The sequence below is a fragment of the Acomys russatus genome, chromosome 19 (genome assembly GCF_903995435.1).
Source record: "Acomys russatus chromosome 19, mAcoRus1.1, whole genome shotgun sequence".
NCBI lineage: Eukaryota > Metazoa > Chordata > Mammalia > Rodentia > Muridae > Acomys > Acomys russatus.
This window is the reverse complement of record NC_067155.1, coordinates 62,242,924-62,263,189: the sequence shown is the minus strand read 5'-3', so window position 1 is coordinate 62,263,189 and position 20,266 is coordinate 62,242,924. Positions and strand designations below refer to the sequence as shown.

Sequence of the window (20,266 nt, the reverse complement as noted above, 5' to 3'; positions counted from 1 at the left end):
AACAAACAAACAAACAAAAACCAAAAATAACCCACGAGGCAGTGTCAGGCATGATCACATATCAAACCAACTGTTGGCCCGCTTGCAGCCATGGACACTTGTGAATGAGAGTTTTTAAGGTGTTTTGTTTTGTTTTTTTTTTCCCCAATTCAATTCAATTGAGTAGTTCTCAGTGAGAACTGTGTAGATGCATTTTTGCCTCCACATTGAAGGTTAGACACGCCTGCTCCATGCAGGTCGGCAGGTGAGATCTGTTGAGTGTAGGAAAGACGGCTTGGCAGTTTTCGTGGGCCACTTACCTCCCTAACTTGTAGTCCTGAGGTTGGTAGCCAATATACTTGATTAGCCGCTCGACGCCCTCTCCTGGGGGTCCGTGCCAGTGCGGCCAGGTGTCTGGGCACAGTGACTTGTACCTGCCGGGAACAGAGAAGGACATGTAGAAACCAACAGGACAGCCTACGCCGCCCTCCACACACCTCACAGGTCTCCTAGACCCCCCTGTAATGGACCAGCCACTCAGAGTGTAGCTGTCCCAGCAGTGCATACAGGGCAGGAAAGAAATGAAAGTGGCTTCACATAGCCATCGCTGGACACTCAGCCAAGTGACTCAGTCCCACTCCTAGGTGCATACCCTTTGTCCACATAGCCTTGTGCAGCCTCGTGCCCCAAAGTGCGGCAGCCAGCCAGACACCAGGAGTAAACATGCCATGCTTGCAAGTGGAGGATTTCATGTGAGCTTGTGTGCACACTGGAGCACGTTTACACTTGTGGGGGCACAACAGGGCATGAGCGTGTGCATGTGTGTGCGTGTGTGTGTGTGTGTGCGCTCGTGTGTGTGTGCATGAGCACGCGTGTGTGTCTTTCTCAGTTGCTCTTCACTGTTCCCTGAGGTGGGGCTCTCACTGAGCCCACAGTGTACTGATTTGGTTAGTCTAGCTAGCCAGCTGGCCATGGAAATCCCGTCTGCCTCCTGAGTGCTGGGGTTATAAGTGGGCTCTTTAGCTCCCCGAGCAGCAGTGTGGTGCATGCTGGGGATCAGATCTGGTCCTCACACTTGTACAGCAAGCACCTTCCCCTCTAAGTCACTTCCTCAGTCCAGCCTCCCCTATATTTTATTTTCTTTTGAGACAGGCTCGGAGCTTGCTCTGTAGATCAGGCTAGCCCCAAACTCACAGAGTCTGCCTGCTCTGTCTCCTGGGTACTGGGATTAAAGGTGTGAGTCACCACACCCAGCCAGAAAGGCTTCCTTCAGAGTAAATCCAATCCCAACCCACACCTCTGGAGCCCCTCTAGAGTCAGCCAAGCTCCTTACCCAGCAGGCAGCCTGGTACTCTCCCCTCTTCCATGGACCTCTCCGTACCCAACCTCACACATCCCTCCCACCAGAAAATGAACTGTATTAGCCCACAGGATGGTTCAGGAGGCATCCACAGCATCAGTGGTAGAAGGGAGTGTCTGGGATGAAGTGGTTGAGCAGAGACATAAGATGAGGCATGGAAGAAATGTTAAGGGGTGTGGGGGGGGGGAGTTGACGGAAATGCTAGGCATGTGTTGAGGATGAAATGGGTGGTAGCTGTGGCCTCCCAACTTCTTTGCCAAGCTGAGAAAAACAGATAGGGTGGGTACCAACAACAGATGGCTAGCAGGTGATGGAGGTGCAGCGGGGAGGCTGATGGGAAATGTTGTGTGGTCCCTTAAACTCAAAGGAAACCTCATGGTGGGTTGAACGGTCTGAAGCAGCCAACGGTGCGAGCATTTTAACTTTTTTTTTTTTTTAATTTATTTATTTTTATCGTATGTGCGTTGGTGTTTTGCCTGCATGTATGTCTGTGTGAGGGTGCCAGATCTTGGAGTTACAGACAGTTGTGAGCTGCCATGTGGGTACTGGGAATTGGACCTGGGTCCTTTGGAAGAGCAGTCAGTGCTCTTAACCACTGAGCCATCTCTCCAGCCCCATCATTTTAACTTCTAAAGATTGCCCTTTGGGATGCTTACCCAAAGCGCATTGCCATCAGTGTGCAGTGGTCATGTGCTGCCCATCCCTAAAGATGCCACCCGGGTGTGGCATCAAACCTTTCTAAACACTTTAACCTCAGCTGTGGGTGTGGAGACAATTCCTACCCTTCTAGGGTTTCAGAGCCAGTGTCTCCCTTGCACCCACTGCCCTTGACAGCCCAGGTCACAGGCACTAACTCTTGGGGTCTGGATGGACAATGCACCCGTTGGTGCTACATCTGAGTACCCAGCCTCTCCCCAAGACTGCTGGAAGCTGAGTTAGGACTTAGTGGACTCAGCAGAAGATGGGAACAGGGCGCTGGTTTTGCAGGAGGACAATGTTAGTGCCTTGTGTTCTCATGGGCCATGTGCTTCGGATCTGGTCTCAGCTCCCTAGGGAATGTCAGCCCCCCTCCCTGTGGACCTAGCTGTCTCCGGGAGGCCGGCTTTAAGACGGGCGCGCAACAGTGTCCACCTCACCTCTGCAGGAAGTGTTCGTACTTGCGTCTGTAGGCGAAGCCGGCCCGCCGCACACGCAGGTGCTCCATTAGGCCCAAGTACTTGATCTGGTGGCTGATGAGGAAGTCATCAAACTTGCCTTTGGGGTAGTAGAAGAGAGAGTGGCCGGAAATGTCCCCTTGGCTCCACTTAAACCAAGGCTCCAGGCTCCTATTCTGGCCGGGCCTCACCACAGAAACCTGTCACTACACCTCAGCTGTGTTTCTTAGATGGAGGACTTGGTAAGAAACTCTAGGGGGCTGGAGAGATGGCTCAGAGGTTAAGAACACTGCCTGCTCTTCCAAAGGTCCTGAGTTCAATTCCCAGCACCCACATAGTGGCTCACAACCATCTATAATGAGATCTGATGCCCTCTTCTGGCCTGCAGGCAGACAGGCAAAACATTGTATACATAAACAATAAATAAATAAATCTTAAAAAAAAAAAAGAAAAGAAAAGAAAAATGAAACTCTAGTTTCTCCTGATAAACATTCCCAAGGTCCGCTCATGTGGCCTGCACTCTCACGTGACAACAGCTGAAGGGCTTACTGATGCCACCTCTCTAAGGAGAACACACTCCTGGCCCTGCCATCCTGTAGACTAGGGAGCCACCTGCCTGGGTCTGCTTGGCTTTCTTCCAGAGGATCCAAGAGCTTGGAAAGTGCCTTCACCCCAGACCATTGTTGGGTGCAGTAGAGAACTCAACTGATTCCTGTCACTTTGGACACCTGCCTGCCTGGCATCGCCTGACTCTGACCATCAAAGGAGTCCCTGTCAACTTTGTTTGCTTTTTCCTTTCCCCGCCCCCACACTGGATCCTGTGGAGCCATAATTACATGTAGAGGAATGTTAATTCAGAACATGGCTCCTCTGGCAAGAGACCACATCCAAAGGCCTTCTAGGTCTGTGTGATCCAGCTGGAATACAAACACGCCTTTAATCCAGGAGACAGAGGCAAGCAGATCTGAGTTCAAGGCCAGCCTGGCATAGAGCAAGTATCAGGTAAAGAAAAACTTAGGGGGCTGGAGAGATGGCTCAGAGGTTAAGAGCACTAGTCTGTTCTTCCAAAGGTCCTGAGTTCAATTCCCAGCAACCACATGGTGGCTCACAACCATCTATAATGAGATCTGATGCCCTCTTCTGGCGTGCAGGTGTACATGCAGGCAGAATACTGTATACACAATAAATCTTTAAAAAGAAAGAAAGAAAAACTTAGGTCCAAGTGTGGTGGTACACGCCTTTAATCCCAAACAGTGAAGGTAAGTTAGTTTGTAGAAGGAAGCACCCAGGTTTGAAAGTGATGTCTAATTGAGTGACCAAAAAACCAAAACAAAACAAAGCAAAACAAACAAACAAAAAAAAAATGGTGACTAATCAGAGAAGATCTGACAGAATAGGACACGCCCAACTCTCACAAGAAGAGAGAAGAAAGTAAAGATACTTAAGGGACAATGCAGAAAAAGGAAGGAGGCAGGTTGTTTGTTTGTTTGAGACAGGGTTTCTCTGTGTAGCCTTGGCTGTCCTGGACTCACTTTGTACATCAGGCTGGCCTCGAACTCACAGCAATCCGCCTGCCTCTGCCTCCCGAGTGCTGGGATTAAAGGCATGTGCCACTGAAATTTCTCTGAAGTTTGTAAGCATGGCCACTGCCTGTCTCCCCGGCCCTGCGCTCCACGCTCAGCGCTCAGCGGAGGGCGACTCACTGGGTTCCTTCCTCTCGTTCGGCTTGAGGCAGCGGATGTACCAAGGCTCCTTGGAGATGAGGATTTCCAGCAGGCTGCTAAGGCTGTTCTTAAACTGAGTCCCCACCTGTGCAGCGAGAACGCACTGAGTAGACGCCCCTGACTCTGGAGACACAGCACGGCAAGAAGCGCAGACCCCGAGGCCTGAACTCTGCCTGTTAGTGCTTTGTCCTCTGCCTGGAGGCTGTGGGTGTCCTGTTGGGGAAGGTCAGTTCCCACTGCCTTGGGGCTTGCTGAGACAAAAGCCACCAGCTTCTCGGGCACAGGAAGATTTTCCTAACTAAAAGAGAGTGGGGCGGGACTGGAGAGATGGCTCAGAGGTTAAGAATACTAGCTGCTCTTCCAGAGGTCCTGAGTTCAATTTCCAGGAACCACATAGTGGTGGCTCACAACCATCTATAGAGATCTGGTGCCCTCTTCTGGCCTGCAGGTGTACTTGCAGGAGAATACGATATTAAATACATAAATAAATCTTAAAAAAAAAAAAGAGAGAGAGAGAGAGAGAGTGGGGCGAAACGCAAGCATGGAGAGAGGGAGGCTGGGCTGCTGCCTTGGGAGGGCGCTGTGCATGAGACACTAGGTCCCCGCCCAGCATCAGCCAGGCTCTTAGCTCAGGAGCGCAGCCATAGTGTCAGCGTGCAGCAGCTCTGGCCTCATTGACAGATTAGTGATGGAGTGACAGCCCACTGCGCTAGGGATGCTGGGTTCTTTAGGGAGGTGTGGGCTCCCTAAAAGGTGGGGTGGGGCCCCTCTGGGAGGAAGGAAGTTATGCCCCGCCCCCAATCTCTCCACACACCTTCTCGGCTGGCAAGAGGCCATGGAGTGCAAACTCCAAAGCCAGGGACCAATTCAGCTTTTAAGTTACCATGTTTTCCTCTGGGATTCTGTCACAGTGCCAGAAAGCTGACTCACCCATGCAGAGCACCACGTGGAGGCAGGCTGCCCCTGGGGTCCAGCCCCTTTTGTCCCGCCTCTTTAGGTCTCCTGGTCCCTCCTTCATCTTGCACCCTCTCCCTCCTAGACTGTAGGCCCCTGAGGTCAGGGAAGCCCAGCCCAGCCCAGCCGCCTGCACAGCAGGTGTTCAGTGAATGTCTGCACAGAGTGAACTGACCTGAGGAGAGCTAACTTGCTTCGCGGTTCTCTGTTAGAGAAGAGAGAATGGCTCTGGAGAAGCAGGGGTAGTCACTGTCCCTGTGACTTTTGTCCCCTTCCTAACTTCACATCAGCCTCTCTCCCGCTGGCTTCGCTCACCGTTGGGGGCCGCCTCCGGTTTTCCAGCTCGGCCACCAGGAAACATTCCCTCAGGATGCTGTTCTTGGACAGGCACAGCACCTGTGTGAAGAGGCGGCCGCACTGAACTCGCTCATCTGGGCATCTCTAGAGGCCGTCAGGAGACGGCAGAGCCACACGCTCCTGAGCACTTGAAGGCGTTCCCACAACAGCAGAGTGCGGAGAAGCACGAAGAAATGGCACGGGGCTGTAGATTGCTCACTTCCCATAGTGAGGCCCCCCGGCTTCCACACCCAGCATTGCCAGAGAGCACACTGGGAGGTGTTCAAATGCTGCAGCCCCTGCTGTGTGTACTTACGGGGGCATCACGACTTGTCCCCAGCCCACCTTAGTGTTGTGGACTAAGCTGACCTACGAACCGTCAAATCATAAGCGGGCAGGAGTGAGCAGACGTGCAATGTGCGGTGCACTGCTGCGTGGAGGAAGGACACATGGAGGTCACAGAGCCTTAGCCACCTGGAGGGGGACTCAGAAACCACAGATCCTGCCACTCAGGAGACACAGTGGCATGAAGCCAGAGATTCTAGGCTTTGCATTAGCTGGCCCTGCTCTGTCAGTTTTCATAATAATCTGTTATAAGAAAAATGCACGAGATGTAACAAGAATAAATTAATAAAAAAAATTTTTAAAAAAAGAAAAATGCACACCCCGCTACCCCCCTCTGCCCCTTTGCAGTATATTTGATCCCAATGTGATCCCTGAGATTGTGAACTGTAAAAACCTGTCCTGTTTGGTGGTTGAGCCCTAACACACACCTTTAATCCAAGAGCCTTCTGTACACTGGATTGAATAAAGTTCACCCCAGGTCAAGAGGCAGAGCAGGAAACCAGCTGACAGGGATGAAAGAGTAGGGGGACTTGGAGCTGAGGGGTATTTAAGACAGCGTGTAGAAGCAGAAGGCGCTCTTGGTATTTCAGCTCACTTTTTAACTCTTAGCTCTCTAGCTCTTGAGCTCCTCGGCTCCTCAGTCTTTGGCTTTTTGGGCTTTGGGCTAGCTAGCCTTTGGCCTTGGGTTTTTTGGCCTTTTCCTCCTGGGCTGTTAGCTGAGCTAATGAGCCTTCTGGGCCTTTTCCATCAGAACATGAGCTGAGTAGGAAGGTCAGGTGGGTTCTTTCCCTGCCTCTCTGAGCTAGCAGGCTGTTCACTCCAGTATCTGTCTCCTGAATCTTTATGGGCAAAATAGAACAATCTGGGATTTTTTTCAATTAAAACAACACCTCCCTTTTTATTCTTGTTTATAATTCATACTTGGTGCCTTGCATACGCTAAGCCACCGTCCCAGCCTCTGTCGTCATCATCGCCATCGCTGTCCTTCTCTTCCCATCTTCGATTTTGTGTTTTTCTTTTAGGCACTTTCCCCGGCTACCCCCGGGCTCACCTTAAACTGGAGATCCTCCCATTTCCCTCTCTCAAGTGCTGGGGTTACAGGTGTGTGCCACTTCATCTGGAAGATGACCTTAATTTGACAAAATCGGGACTATACAAAAAAAAAAATACCCTTGTATTTATCTAATAAAATGCCATTCAGCCTTAAATCAGGAAATTCTTTTTGGCTTAGACAGAGTGTCCTGTGGTTCATGGCCACAAACTCCCCTGGTGGCTGAGGATGACGTCCAACTCCTGGTCCTCTTGCTTGTACCTTCCTAGGTGCTAAGAAAGATTATAGGCTGCCTGTAGGCCCTGCTTAGGACCTAAGCCATGGACAAAGAAAGTTCCAGAAAAATCCAGGACCACCGTTGGCTCCTGCCACAGGCTATGTCCTCACTGAACCTGTAAGGTGAAGATGATTCAGGCTTACCTCCTTCAGGTGTCTGTAAAGCAGGTCATTGTTTTTCTCCAAGAATCCTGTTTAAAAAAAAAAAAAAAAACAGCACTCAGGAGGCAGAGGCAGGCAGATCGCTGTGAGTTCAAGGCCAGCCTGGACTACAGAGCGAGTCTAGGACAGCCAAGACTACACACAGAGAAACCCTGTCTCAAAAAAAACCAAAAACCAACCAACCAACCAACCAAACAAAAAGTCTCACTCAGCGTGATGCCACACTAACTGCTAAGACATGTCTGATGATGCCTGAGGTGTGGTTGTGTGACGTTTCCCAGCCTTTGCAAGACTGAAAAAGCCACTGGATCCTGGCTGTGAGCGGTGCTGTGTGCTAAGCATGGAGTAATACCCAGGCCTCCACCCACGCTAGAAGCTCGCCCCCTGCCTGCAGTGATATACCTCAGACAGAGCAGGACATCATGGGGGACCCCCCCTCCAATACATACCCCCAGACAGATCCAGATATCCTGGGGACATGAACCCAGCATAGCCCAGGCACAGCCAGACCCATGGGGGACACTCCTTACATTCCCCCAGAGAGAGCCAGTTACTCTGAGTGGACACCCTCCTTGTATAACTCTAGAATGCCAGATGCTCTAGGGAGGCCTTCCCAGGCTGAGAGCCAGGTCCTCAGAGGTAAATTTACAGCAGGCTGCTGTGTGATGCGTGGCCTTGATTCTAAGAGACCCAGTTGCAATGCCTTACAGCCTTACGACCCACAGCGACAGTGGAGGGCACTGAGCCCCGGGAGGCCAACTGAGACCACGTGACGTTGTAGGAAAATCAGCGCCACTGAGACAGGCCAGCTCCAGTGATGTCGTTTTCCACCCACTGGTGGTTTTCTGGGTTTGTTTGTTGGTGCCAACGTCGTTCCATGCAGTCCCGACTGGCTTGGAACTTGCTCTGTAGACCAGGCTGACCTTGAACTTACAGAGACCTGCCTTCCTCTGCTTCCGGAGTGCTGGGATTAAAGGTATAAGTCACTGTGGCAGACCTTCCTCCCTTGGTTTTTTGAACTGGGTCTCATGTAGTCCAGCCTCTATGTAGCTGTGTCTCCTGCCTCTGCTTGCACCGAGGTTACAGGCATTCACCAGCCCGATTTACATGGTGCTAAAGACAGAAGCCAGGGCTTAATGCACGCTAGGCCAGCACTCTACCAGCCAAGCCACACCTCCAGCGTGGCACTTTCACTGTCTGTATGATTCACAACCTGGGCTTACGTGGTCCACTTACAGTCAGGAGTGGTGACACATGCCTTCGATCCCAGCACTCCCCAGGCAAAGGCAGGCAGATCTCCAAGTTCCAGGCTAGCCAGGATTAATTACACACTTAGACCATGTCTCAAAAAGCAAACACAGTCAGTCCTCACTGGTTCATGGCTAACCCAGGAACTAAATGACACGAGTAAAAGCAGCAACAACTCCCATGTAGCAAAAAGCCACATGGGGGCTGGAGAGATGGCTCAGCAGTTAAGAGCACTGTCTGCTCTTCCTGATGACCTCCTGCGGCCTCCACACAGGCAGTGCCCACACATGAACACCTGCACAAAGGATTTACCATGGGGTCTGTAAGTGCTGACGCGGCAGTGTTAAGTCCGTCTGTATGTAGCCATCACTACCTGGGAACTTTATAAGCATCCTAACCAAAACCCTGTACAGGAACTAGCCCGGTGTGTCTCTGTAGGCCCCTCGCTTTCCAACAGGGCTTCTTCCTCTTTGCATCCTGTTCCTGGTCACAGCCTTCTTCCTGTCCAAGGCTGAGGTAAGTTCCTGTGTATACCTAGCGTGTTGCTTTGCTCCCTGCCTACCAGGGTACCCCTGTGGCTTCCAGCTTTGTGGCTATGGTGAATAATGCTGCCTCAGGCGTGGGTGGACAAAAGCATCTGCACCCTATGTACCCCAGTTCTTTTAGCTCTACACCCAGAAATGGTCAAAGCTAGCATTTAATAGATCCAAGAAGCCCAATGCGGTGGTGTTTCCAGGAGGCAAACGAGAGCAAGCAGTGCCAGCAGGTGCCAGGACTCGGTGCTTTGTGGTGTGTGTGTGTGTGTGCGTGTGTTTGCGTGCATGTGTGTGCGCATGCATGTGTGTGTGTGTGTGTGTGTGTGTGTGTGTGTGTGCATGCAATTTCCAGAAAGATACAGCTGAGCCTGTGTTGCCCTGAGTGGGTGCGGCTGGATGAAGGTCAGAGCCAGGGTCTGTGCCTTAGCTCAGACAGTTCCTGACCCTATGACTCTGGGAGATGCAGTGAGCTGCTCTGAGCTCTGGGAACAGTAGTATTCCCCGACAGACCTGGGGCCATGGCTGCCCTGTGGATAAGGCCAGAGAAGCGGCGTGGGTGGGATCCCAGGCTCCAGGCTCACATGGAACACGAGAGTACACAGTGCAAAAGAGCATGTGTCCCAACGAGTGTAGGCAGACATAAGACACACACACATGCACAAACACACACACGCCGATAGCACCCACAGGAAGCATGCATCTTGAGATTGCCTCAGGGGTAGGAGCAAAGAGGATTTCCTTCTGTGCTCCCCCGACACCACAGCTAGTTTCTATCCTTACCTACCTGTTACTTTAATTATGAAATATATATCGAGTTATCTACACAGAAAGCCAATCTATTCTTTTTAAAAATGTTCTCTATACTGATTTGCATTTAAAGAAAACACTTTAAAATGTGTCCTGTTACTTTACAACGATTCTCAGTGATGAACTTTTTGGTGCTTTGAAAGATACCATCAATAGAGAAAGTGCAGTTCTCAGAATAGGAGAAAATGCTGGAGAATCCTGTATCTGACAAAGATCTAGGGTCCAGAATATATAAAGAACTCTAATGATTCAATAATAATTTTCTAATGGACAAAGTATCTAAACAGTCATTTCTCCAAGGAAGATATGCAAATGACTGGCAAGTGCGAGAAGAGTGTTTGGCATCATCAGCCACCGGGAGAACCACAGGACAGGCCTTTTCGTCTGCACAGAGGGCTGCTGACAGAACACTGTGGTGCTGGCGAGAATGTGGAACACTAGGACCATGGCAATCAGGAGGCTCCTCAGAACTCCAAGCAGGGAGCTTTTGTTTATTTGTTTTTTGAGACAGGGTCTCTCTGTGTAGCCTTGACTGTCCTAGACTCACTTTGTAGACCAGGCTGGCCTCGAACTCACAGCGATCCACCTGCCTCTGCCTCCCGAGTGCTGGGATTAAAGGTGTGCGCCACCACACCCAGCTAAGCAGGTAGCTTTTATGGGACCCAGCCTATGCTCGTCTACCCAGAAAAACAAAAGCAAGCCAGGTCACCCCAGCTACTCAGGAACCTGAGGCAAGAAGATGGCAAGTTCAAACCTGGCCTGGGCAACTTAGTGAGACCGTCCAAAAAAAAATCTAAAACTTTTTGGAAGGGGACTGAGGGGACTCAATCTCTGGTAGTGCTGGGGAATAGGGTACACAGGCATATTCCAAGTGTCAGTTTTCACCACGGCTAGAAGGACCACCCCCCCCCCAAAACACTTCCCAAACAATGGGCACAGATAAAATATTACTCAGCAATGAAAATGAACAGTAACCTCGAGGGACCTTGAAATGTTATGCTAAATGAGGGAAGTCAGGCCTGCAGGACCACATGCGGGACTCTCTCATGCATGAAAGGCACTATGGATGTAGAAAGGGCATTAGTTCATTGTCTAGTGTCGTGGGGAACAGGCAGAGGGTATGGGAGAGGGGAATGCATCTAAAATGGGGCGGAGTACACAGATGCACAACTCTGAATACACTAAAACCCTTGAGTTGCACAGGTCGGCCGATGAAGTTTGTAGCACATGAATACTTTTATTTATTTATCTTAAAAATTGGTAGTTATAGTTGGGCGTGGTAGCACACGCCTTTAATCCCAGCACTTGGGAGGCAGAGGCAGGTGGATTGCTGTGTGTTCAAGGCCAGCCTGGTCTACAAAGCAAGTCCAGGACAGTCAAGGCTACACAAATAAATTGGTGGTCATATCAGTAATTAATAAATAAAGCAAGAAAGACATTTCAGGTGGCGTGCTTGAATGCAACACTAAGGAACTCTGGGGTAGCCACAGATGGCACCTGCATGGCTGTGACCCACAACCTCTGCCACTCACCTTTGGTGCAGTAGGTGACCTCTCCTGCATAGTGCAGGAGGCAGAACTCCAGCCAGCCGATCCTCTTCCGGCCCTTTGGACCAGCCAGCTTCCGGCTACAAGACACAAACACAGACCACCTGATCCTGTCTCCTCCACTGCAGCAACAAGGACAGAGAAATCCCAGACCAGCTGCTCAGGGACACTGCCATCTGCATTGACGCCGACTCCATGGAGGCTCCCAGGGAGCCTTGCTCCATTTGTCTGCCTGTGTATCAGGGCTCACAATTAGAGCCTTCCTTCACCTAAGCTAGTGAGGAAGAAAAACACACATGTTGCAGGATATTTGATCGCATTGTGATCCCTAAGAGTGTGAACTGGAAAAACCTGTTTCTTGTTGTGGTGTGGCTTAGCCCTGGCACAAATTGCTATAAACAAGAGTTAAAGTCAACCCTAGGTCATGAGGCAGAGCAAGCAACCAGCCAACACAGAGGGAACATAAGAAAACACAGGAAAGAGGGACATTGAGTGGAAGAGGGTATTTAAGACAGCAAGGAGGAGGAGAAAGGGCTTTTTCCCCTCTGGGGTGTCAGTGCAGTAGGAAGGTCAGCTGGGTGTGTATGTGTGAGTGAGCGAGTGTGAGTGTATGTGTGTATTGTGTGTAGGTGCGTCTGAGTGTGTGTGGGTGTGCATGTGCATGTGTATGAATGTGTATGTATGTGTGTGTATGTCTGTGTGTTTTATGTGTGTGTATGTGTGTGTGTTTGTGTTTTGTGTGTCTATGTACATCATCTGTGTCCCGAAAGCATGCAGTGAGTGCCTGAAGAAGCCAAAAGAAGGCCTCAAATCCCTGACACTAGAGTTATAGACACTTATGAGCTACCATCAGGGAGCTGGGCACTCAACTCAGATCCTCTGAAAAAGGACTCTAACCAATGAGCCGTCACTACAGCACCAAGATTTAAAAAAAAATTTTTTTTTTCTTTTGAGACAAGTTCTCATTATAAACCTCTGGTTGACCAGGAACTTTCTATGTGGACCAAAGTAGCCTCACACTCATCTCCTTGCCTCTGCCTCCCGAGACCACGGGTTACATTTTTCTCATCTTCGTCTCAAAGACTAAGTTAGAATTTGAATTTCCTTTCTGGGCTGTTGGGAATGCTTTTGATTGGCATGGGGGTATGGACATTAGGGGGCTGAGTGATGACTCAGCAGTTCAGAGCATGTGCTGCTTCTGCAGACCTTCCTGTTCGGACCTTAGCACCCAGATGAGGTGGCTCACCACAGTGTGAACACCTTCTTCTGTCCTCCATAGGCACCTGCACACACATGTGCAAGCTCACACACCAACACCAACACACACACACACACACTACCTGCCCCACATTCACACTTACACCACTCTTTCAGACCCGACTCACTTTTCCCTTTCTTTTGTTAGTGCTGCGATGTTCAGCCCGGTCACCAGGCTTCACTTATTTGTTTGTTTAAGGTCTTTTGAGACAGTGTCTTTCCGTGTGGCCAAGGTTTGAACTCCTGATTCCCTGTGTCAGCCTCCGAGTGCTGCGATGACAAGCCTGTGTAACTGCGTCTGGCTAAGTGTTCAGAAGGAACCATCTCACGCCTGCACCACACACAAAACAACCAAAGCAAGACACTCAACCTTAAAGACACTCTACTGCAATTCCCGTCGGCCCGATCTCGGCTAACAAGGTCATGCTGGAGTATGGGCCGGTTTTCAGGGTGCTATTCTTGTACGTGAAGTCACCATACTGTGTGTATGCAAATGTGTGTGGTACATATGAGCGTGTGTACGTGTTGGGCACACAGATCTGAGGAGGACAGACACTGGTGTCCTGCTCAATCACTCTCTGCCATGTTCATTTTGACAAGGTCTCTCACTGAACCTAGAGCTAGGCAGGCAGCCAGCCCCAGACATCCTCCTGCCTCACCCTCCACAGCCCTGCGGTCATGGACCAGTGCAGCCACGCCCAGCCTTTTATGTGGCTGCTGTGATCTGAACTCAAGGCCCCGTGCTTGCACAGCAAGTGTTGCTACCCACGAAGCCATCGCTCCAGCCCCAGGCACTTGTACTTGGACACAGATTCAAGAAAGGAGACACAGCTCTGTCCCTACAGGCCAGCCCTTCAAATGCAGTAGGTACGCACGTTCGGAAGTGCGCGTGCTTGCCCACTTTCTCCTCCAGCTTCTCCAGGAAACTCAAGTCTGTAGCAGGACCTGGGCGGATGCATTCTTCATCCTTTCAAATGAAAAGAGGACACCTCAACCCCACACCACAGCATATGCAGGCTGAATCAGGGGCTAAGTGCCTTCACCTGCAGTGAAACACACACACACTCAAACACGCACACTTATACACACTCATATACACACTCACACACATCTCCACACCCACAAACACACACACTCATGCACACTCACACACACTCATACACACTCACAAACATACACACTCATACACATCTCCACACCCCCACACACAAACACACACACTCATGCACACACTCATACACACTCATATACACACTCACACACAAACATACACACTCATACACATCTCCACACCCCCACACACAAACACACACTCATGCACACACACACTCAAACACGCACACTTATACACACTCATATACACACTCACACACAAACATACACACTCATACACATCTCCACACCCACACACACAAACACACACTCATGCACGCACTCACACACACTCATACACACACTTATACACACTCACACACAAACATACACACTCATACACATCTCCACACCCACACACACACACACTCATGCACACACTCACACACACTTATACACACTCATATACACACTCACACACAAACATACACACTCATGCACATCTCCACACCCACACACACAAACACACACTCATGCACACACTCATACACACACACTCACACATTTTGAGACATCCTGTTCTGCAGACTGAGCTGTCTTTGAATTTACTGTGTAGTCCATGCTGGCATCACACCCACGGCAATCTCCCTGAGGTTCTGTGGTTACATGGGGGTCCCTCTACCCCTTTTGAGCCCCGGGCTCTACGCATACACCTGAGGCAGACACCCAGTAAGTGAGCGAGGCCACGGTTTTCTCACCAGAATAGAGATGATCCCTCTGTGTCTCTCTTCCACCAAATCACAGATAATCTTGTTGTTGAAGTACTGGACAGGCTCCCACTAAAACAACGAGAGGGAAGAGTTCTCCCAGCATGCACAGGGGCATCAAGCACATTGGTTTGACAGGGATTCTCCAAATATTTTCCCCCAAAATCTGGTTTTCATATCCAACCTTAAACAATTATACTTTGGGGGCCTAGAGAGATGGCTCAGCAGTTAAGAACATCTAATATTCTCACAGAAGTCCCAAGTTCAGTTCCCAGCATGCACCTCGTGTGGCTTATAACTGCCTGTAACTCTGGCTGGAGAGGAACGTGCCCCTTTTTTTGGCCGAGGAAACTGCACTGAGGTATTCATACACACACACACACACACACACACACACACACACACACACACACACACACGATGCAAAGAAAATCTTTTTAAAATGATACTTTGGGGGCTGGTGAGATGGCCCAGCAAGCAAGGGTGTTAGCCACAAAAGCCTCACACCCTGAGTTCTATCCTGGACCACATGGAAAGATGCAGGACGGAGCTGACTCTGAAGTTGTCCTCTGTGGCCTGGCCCACTTCCACCCACACCACACACACACACACACACACACACACACACACACGAAATTTAAAAATTCTTAGATGATACTATAAACCTCAAGCTTGTCCCTAGGGAAGAACTAAAAATCCTCAATCCAAGCAATACCCAGTGTGATAGATAACCTTTCCCAAGTGAAGGGGGAGAGGTCAGGGTGGAGCTGGGGAGGGGAGCCCTTTACCAGTGTGTTTACAGCCCTGGATGCACTGCCAGCCCTGCACCCTGCCCCACCCTCCCTCCTTCCTCCCTCCCTCCCTCCCATCCCCATCCCCTGCCATCAGATACACACACACACACACACACACACACACACACACACACACACGTGCGCGCGCGCACACACACTCAGAGACGGGCCCAACGCTCACCTCAATGCCTTCCGACTCGTACTCAGCCTGCTCGGCCTTCAGCGTCCGTTCTATCAGCAACTGCTGCAGTTTCTCGTTGCAGTAGTTTATGCAGAACTGTTCAAAACTAGGGATGCAGGGATTTCATCACTCAGATCACACGGAGCCACCAGGCCCAACCAAATCGCTTCTGTGCGAGTCCCCGGCTCTCATCACATGGACACAGCGTCCGGTTGTCTATGGTTCTACTTCCGGGGCAGTGTGCCAGCGGCTGGGCATGCAGCCCGTGGGTACAGCGCTTGCCTGGACTAGTGTGTGGATCGAGGGCTGTGGGTCTGTAGTTCTAGGGACAGGGAGACCAGTCCCAGCCTCCACACACACAAACATGACGTAGACTCTGACTGAAACCAAGAGGCAAGCACAGCAGGCAGGCAGCGCCAGCTCACCCGTTCTTGTCGAAGACTTCAAAGCCGTAGATGTCCAACAGCCCGATCACGGTCTTCTCGGTGAAATCCTAGGGAACAGTGCATGCTGTTAACCGCTAGTGCCGTGGCTCTCACAGAGATTCCTCTGTGTGTGGGCCACCTGTTAGCAGGTGCCTGCAGAGGCCAGAAGAGGGCCTTGGGTCCCCAGGAGCTGGTGTTAGGGGCAGCTGCGAGCTGCCTGGCGCGGGTGCTGGGAACCGAACGTGGGTCCTCTGCAAGAGAAGCAATTGCTTTTAACCCACAGAGCATCTTTCTAGCCCTTACCCAAAGGCTCTTGTGTTGAAACTTAATCCCCACGGTAGGGCTTTAAGAGATGGAAATTAATTTTGACCGTGGAGTGTGGAGGAGGGGCCTTAGAGACTATCAGCTGAATTAGAGAGGACCAGAACGGAACCCCTATGACCCGGTGCTCCTGACTTCCCACTAAGAGAAAGATAGAGACCAGAGGAGGCGTGTAGAGGATGCTCCCCCCCCTCGCTCTTGGCCTGTGATGCTCTGCTCCTCCTCATCACATTAGCATAGTGGGGCATGAGCTGGTTCTTCTAGGCTTGTCATTCTGCGACACCTGTTACTGACCCTAAGGTTGGGACTCAGCTGTAACGCGCACGGCTGCTGCCTTTCTCTTCGGCAGTTGCACACAGGGTAGCCTTTGGGGCCCGCTAGCCTGCTCCTCCTGTTGGCTTCTCAGCTGGGCCTGCCTATCATGTCCTGAGGCAACGCTTTGACCTCTGATTTACTTTGTGGCTTCCTGGCTCTCCATCCTCCAAAGGTGAGTTGGATACCAGACTTTGGGAAGTACTGCCGAGCCAACTGTGTGTACACCTGTTAGCCTACTGTGCGCAAGGCATTGGAAGACCCGAAAAGACATCTACCACCACCACCGGGAGCTTACGGCTCATCCTCTTTACGTCAACTAGGATGGCTGTAAGCATTACCACTTTGGTGAGAACAAGACATCCAACACATGTTGACCCACCTTTTTAACTAAGGAAGAGTTGATCTTATTGACCAGCCAAGTAAATGTCCGTCCATAAACAGCCTTTGCCATGGCATCTCTAGCATAAGCAGAGAGTTCTACCGTCAGTGGGCAAACCACCTGGAAAGGGATAAGGCCAGTCACTACGGGACTAGCCCAACGGTGCTTTCATGGTGACTGAGCAAAGGATTCGAGCTAGGAGACCAGGGCCCAAACACACAGCCCTGGTGTGCGTGGGCTCAGCTTGGGGCAGAGGTGAGCATGCTGACAAGCCATCCAGAGAATCACAGAAAGGAGTGTGACAGGTGCCACCAGGTGATACATGGGCTATCAGGGAGGCGATCGATCGATCCCTGGGGGAGGCTCCTTGGTTCAGGGCTCTGGGGGCTGAAGGATGAACAGGGAAAGGCAGTGGGAACTGTGTTTGCAAGGACCCTGTGAGGAGGGTATGCTAACTGGTGCACTAGGGATGGGAGATAAAAGGTGGAAAGGGGGGTGAGGGGCAGGGATGGGGGTGAGCGGCGGAGTAGGGGTGAGGGGTGGGGATGAGGGGCAGGGTTGGGGGTCAGGGGCAGGGATGGGGGTCAGGAGTGGGGATGGGGGTCAGGGGTGGGGATGGGGATCAGGGGTGGGGATGGGGGCAGGGGTGGGGATGGGGGTGAGGGACAGGGTAGGGGTGAGTGGTAGGGATGGGAGTGAGGGGCGGGGTAGGGGTGAGGGATGGGGATGGGGGTCAGGGATGGGGATGGGGGTCAGGGGTGGGAATGGGGGCAGGGGTGGGGATGGGAATGAGGGATGGGGTAGGGGTGAGTGGTAGGGATGGGGGTGAGGGGCGGGGTAGGGGTGAGGGGCGGGGATGGGGGTCAGGGGCGAGGACGGGGGGTCAGGGGTGAGGATGGGAGTGAGGGGCGGGGTAGGGGTGAGGGGTGGGGATAGGCGTGAGGGGCGGGGATGGGGGCCAGGGGTGGGGATGGGGGTCAGGGATGGGGATGGGGGTGAGCGGCGGGGTAGGGGTGAGGGGTAGGGATGGGGGTGAGGGGTGGGGATGGGGGTCAGGGGCGGGGATGGGGGTCAGGAGTGGGGATGGGGGTGAAGGACGGTGTAGGGGTGAGGGGTAGGGATGGGGGTCAGGGGTGGGTGAGGGGTGGGAATGGGGGTCAGGGGCGGCGTAGGGGTCAGGGGTGGGGATGGGGGTCAGGGGCGGGGTAGGGGTCAGGGGCGGGGTAGGGGTCAGGGGTGGGGATGAGGGTCAGGAGTGGGGATGGGGTCAGGGGTGGGGGATGGGGTCAGGGGTGGGGATGGGGGTGAAGGGTGGGGATGGGGGTCAGGGGTGGGGATGGGGGTGAGGGGTGGGGATGGGGGAAGGGGTGGGGATGGAGGTCAAGTGTGGCGATGGGGGTCAGGGGTGGGGATGGGGGTTAAGGGATGGGGATGGGGGTGAGTGGTGAGAATGGGGGTGAGGGACGGGGTAGGGGTGAGGGGTGCAGAATGGGGGTCAGGGGTGGGGATGGGGGTCAGGGGTGGGGATGAAGATCAGGGGTGGGGATGGGGGTCAGGGGTGGGGATGGGGGTCAGAAGTAGGGATGGGGGACAGGGGTGGGGATGGGGAGCAGGGGTCGGGATGAGGTCTAAGGGGTGGGAGGTGGTGTAATTAATGGGAACGGAGGAATAGGAGATGGAGGGAGTGGGGAGATGAGGCTGGGACCCCAGAAAGAGATGAGCCACTCAGGGCCTGGCAGGCGTGGTTAGAGGGTTCATTACCCACCAAGGACACCAGAGTCAGGCAGCCGTGGCAGGGGGCACACATCTCCCCGGTGCCATTTTTACCTCCTCTGTTTTGGCTTCAATCTTTCTGTGAGTGAGAGCTTCCAGAAGAACTGCTGGGCAGACCCCCAGGAGCTGCGTGAAGAGTCCGGTTATTACTCAGTGACTGTAAACAGCCTGTGGCTTCTCCTGGTCCGGCATCGCCTGCCCTCCCTCACTGCTGTCCTTTAGCGCAAAAGGGCCCTCACTGGACCAGCTAAGGTGGTACCCTCCTGTAGTCTCAGCATCTGGGAGGCTGAGACAGGGGACTGCAAGTTCAGGCCCAGCCCAGGCTGCATAATGAGGCCCTACCTCCAAAACAGGCGGAAACAAGTTCACTGGTGCAGCTCCCTCTAACCTCCCTAACTGGCACCAGGGAAAGGGTGGTGCTGGTCACTGGGCTGCTGCGGACACCTGGGGATCCAGCTCCCCCATCCCTCCTCTGCGCTCCTCTGAAAGGGAAGGTCACCTTGGCGATCCACTTGATTTCGTGAGTGTCCGGCACACTGGCACAGCCTTGTTTGTCCTCCTTGAAACAAATGTTGCCCAGGTGTAGGACGCTGGCGATGATTCCAAAGAGGTTCTGGAGATGAGGGCAGGGGACAGAGGCAGAGGGTCAGCAGCTCCCTGAGAAGGGCCTGGAGATGTCTCCTCCCTCAGCCAGCCCAGCTCACAGAGCCAGCTCCCTAGAAATGGGCCCTGGCAATTTCCAGTACTAATTATCTTTTTTGTTTGTTTGTTTTGTTTTTGTTTTCCGAGACAAGGTTTCTCTGTGTAGCCTTAACTGTCCTAGACTCACTTTGTAGACCAGGCTGGCCTCAAACTCACAGAGATCCACCTGCCTCTGCCTCCCAAGTGCTAGGATTAAAGGCGTGTGCCACCATGCCCGGCTCGTACTAATTATCTTAATGAGGAGAAAGGGTGGAGGGGAGCCACTCAGCCTCCAGCACAAAATGTAAATAGATGAACATTTTATAAAACCAGTTTATAGGCCAGGCGTGGTGGTGCACGCCTTTAGTCCCAGCACTCCAGAGGCAGAGGCAGGTGGATCACTATGAGTTTGAGGCCAGCTTGGTCTACAAAAACAAGTCCAGGACGGCCAAGGATACACAGAGAAATCCTGTCTTAAAAAACAAACAAACAAGCAAACAAAAAAGCAATTTATAGACACACAGTGGTGGTGCACACTTTTAATCCCAGAACTCAGGAGGCAGAGGCAGGTAGATCTCTCTGAGTTCGAGGCCAGCCTGGTCTACAAAGCAAGTTTCACAACAGCCAAAGCTATGCAAAGAAACTTTGTCTTGAAAAACAATGACAACAACAAAAAACAGTTTACAAAACAAACTTCCAGATATCTGGGGTGGCTTGTGCCTGTAACTCCAGCACTTGGGAAGGCTGAGGCAGGAGAGTGACTAATTCCACATCAGCCTGGGTTACCATAGTGAGATCCTGT

General features: G+C 52.0%; 1 protein-coding gene across 1 annotated transcript in view; it reads right to left on the bottom strand.

Annotated features, from left to right (window-relative positions):
- The window catches only part of Myo1h (myosin IH), a 42,975-nt gene that overhangs the window by 8,779 nt on the left and 13,930 nt on the right, over positions 1-20,266 (bottom strand). The window contains exons 7-19 of the mRNA XM_051161967.1: positions 19,283-19,396; positions 18,838-18,909; positions 17,011-17,130; positions 15,996-16,063; positions 15,571-15,676; positions 14,587-14,667; positions 13,612-13,703; positions 11,465-11,559; positions 7,324-7,370; positions 5,487-5,567; positions 4,197-4,302; positions 2,476-2,593; positions 300-413 (exon numbers count right to left, since the gene is read on the bottom strand). Of these exons, the coding sequence (XP_051017924.1) occupies positions 300-413; positions 2,476-2,593; positions 4,197-4,302; positions 5,487-5,567; positions 7,324-7,370; positions 11,465-11,559; positions 13,612-13,703; positions 14,587-14,667; positions 15,571-15,676; positions 15,996-16,063; positions 17,011-17,130; positions 18,838-18,909; positions 19,283-19,396 (1,214 nt within the window). The remainder of the gene's footprint in view (positions 1-299; positions 414-2,475; positions 2,594-4,196; positions 4,303-5,486; positions 5,568-7,323; positions 7,371-11,464; positions 11,560-13,611; positions 13,704-14,586; positions 14,668-15,570; positions 15,677-15,995; positions 16,064-17,010; positions 17,131-18,837; positions 18,910-19,282; positions 19,397-20,266) is intronic.